This window comes from Arachis duranensis, chromosome 9, assembly GCF_000817695.3.
Source record: "Arachis duranensis cultivar V14167 chromosome 9, aradu.V14167.gnm2.J7QH, whole genome shotgun sequence".
NCBI lineage: Eukaryota > Viridiplantae > Streptophyta > Magnoliopsida > Fabales > Fabaceae > Arachis > Arachis duranensis.
In genome coordinates, this window is record NC_029780.3 from 109,710,218 (window position 1) to 109,712,513 (window position 2,296).

At 38.9% G+C, this 2,296-nt stretch overlaps 1 protein-coding gene across 1 annotated transcript in view; it reads right to left on the bottom strand.

The window, feature by feature from the left end:
* Positions 1–881: 881 nt before the first annotated feature.
* The window catches only part of LOC107466975 (subtilisin-like protease SBT1.3), a gene marked incomplete in the record, with an annotated part of 2,837 nt that continues 1,422 nt past the window's right edge, over positions 882–2,296 (bottom strand). Inside the window, 1 exon segment of the mRNA XM_021131197.2 lies at positions 882–2,290. Coding sequence (XP_020986856.1) covers positions 1,047–2,290 — 1,244 coding nt within the window.

The following is a 2,296-nucleotide window of genomic DNA, read 5'->3' on the forward strand; positions in this document are numbered from 1 at the left end:
CAGAATGAAAAATATCAACACCTGTAATAAAAGTTGGACCACTATATATTTATTGATGGGGCCAGCTTTCTGTAGATACTCACATGCAAGGAGTACTACCTTGTGTCTGTCTTGCCCAAAATGAATTCAATAGAATAAGATAGATATTTAAAAAAAAAATTGGAAAATAAACATGAAGATATTTGTTGTGTAAAACTGTAAATGCTTCCCATTTCTCTCGTGTAATATCAATTTAGAGTTTCAAAATGGTCAAAGGATTCTTGAAGTGTACTCTTATTTATCATCGGTTTGGGTCATCCTTACTTCACTAAGAAGGAAAATTAATTACTTACTATAATTGTGTGTTAAAACTTTGTAGATGTATGGCGGATGTATGAGTCGATAAATTCTAAAGCTTTTTTGTTTGAGAAAATATTTGTTTACATTTTCAAAACTTTTATAAAAGAAAATCAAAATATTAATTTTCTAAAATTTATCAATACAGTTTCTTCATCAAATTAAATTTAAACACGGACCACGCTTGCCTTAATTCTTGTTTCCAAGACAAGATTCCTTAATCTGTGTATGAATTTTGGAGGAGCATACACCGATCCACATGATCCTCTTACATTTGTCTAATACTACTTTAATTCCTCTTGGAAATGATTAACTTACGCTAAGACCGAAGACCTTCACTAAGTGGACTAAGCTTTGTACTCTTGTATTGTATCATAGCCAAAAAAATACTTTTTAAGATGACTGTTTGTGAAAGCCTTATTAATAATAGATGTGACTGAAGAAACAATAGAGCTCATGCTACAACAACAACATTTGAAATGAAATTCACAACTGGAATAGATTGATCTATAAGTTGGTTGAAGTGTGGAATAATAATGATGAAATGAAATGAAAGGTCATTATTGGATAGATGCAGCCAACATCATCAAAGCATATTCTGTAATAAAACTGCATGCACTTCTTGGTACATAAAGTTTGCTTACTACAAAAAACAAAATAAATAAAAATAAAAACAGGTGAAAATTTGGAACTAGTTTCAGAGAAGTTCATCATATTGGAGGCATATATGTTATGACAATGGGGCTTCTCACCCTGTGCACACCATCCTTCCAAACCAGACCTCCAAATTCGGGTTCCTTAGGCCTAGACCTTGTAGTAAACGTAACCTTATAAGACAATTTTTGATACTTGGTGGTGAAATTCAACACATCAGGCTCAACTTTCACAGAAGCACCTATGAATGGTGACACCATCACATGGTACTTGGAAACAGCAGGTCCTACATTGGTAACAGTTCTATGAACAGTCAAAGAAGAAACAGAAGCTTTCTCAGGAAATAGCACAGATATTGCTGGATAGTTCAAGTCAGCAGCAGTTGAAAGATAGTGCTTGCAAGTTCTGTTAGAGTATTTGCCAAAAACTCTCAACTGCGGTGTAGTTAGCTTCTGTGTGCACAAGAACTCGAAGTAATCCTGTGGACTAATGTCATAGACTAAGCCAGGGTCAAGAGCCTTTCTTGGATTAATGTGGCCAGCACCATGATCATAAGGAGTGGAAGGAACAGCACTTGATGCATCTTTCAATGGCTTGATTGTGTTGTCATGAACATAAGCGGTTGTCATGAGAGCAGATTTGATAGCAGCAGGACTCCATTGAGGATGCTTAGACTTGATGAATGCGGCAACACCACTAACATGAGGGCATGACATTGAAGTTCCGGAGAGTATGTTGAACTTGACCCTTCTGTGATCCGTCTGCAAGCTAGATGGACCAATGAGGCCGCTCCACGCGGCAAGAATGTTGACACCGGGAGCCACCAGATCAGGTTTCAGAATCTCAAGTGTTAAGAAATTAGGCCCTCTTGAAGAAAACGCAGCCACCACAGGGGAAGGCCTAATTCCCAATCTTGTGTTCATGAAAGCCAGAGTTGCAGTTGCTTTTCCGTTCTTTTTTGTTAACACGTAACGTTTGAGCTCCTTTCCTTCTGTCTCTCCGATTGCCACCGCCGGAAGGAGGTGGCAGTCGGCAACAAGCTCTTCGCCGTTGGTGGCCGTGTTTGTTAGAATCATTCCAACTCCTCCCGCTGATGCCACTACTTGCCCCTTCTGAACTCTTGCACTGATTCCCCTGTCACAGATCACAATCTTCCCTTTCACTATTTTAGGATCCAAGGTTCCTTCCAAGCACAAAGATCTTGGATCCAGGGATGATGAGTTGCCTCCTAAGTACACCAGAGGATACTGCTTCTTCAACGAGAGAACGCTTGTTCCTTTGTAGAGTGAAGAACCGGCTACGGTTC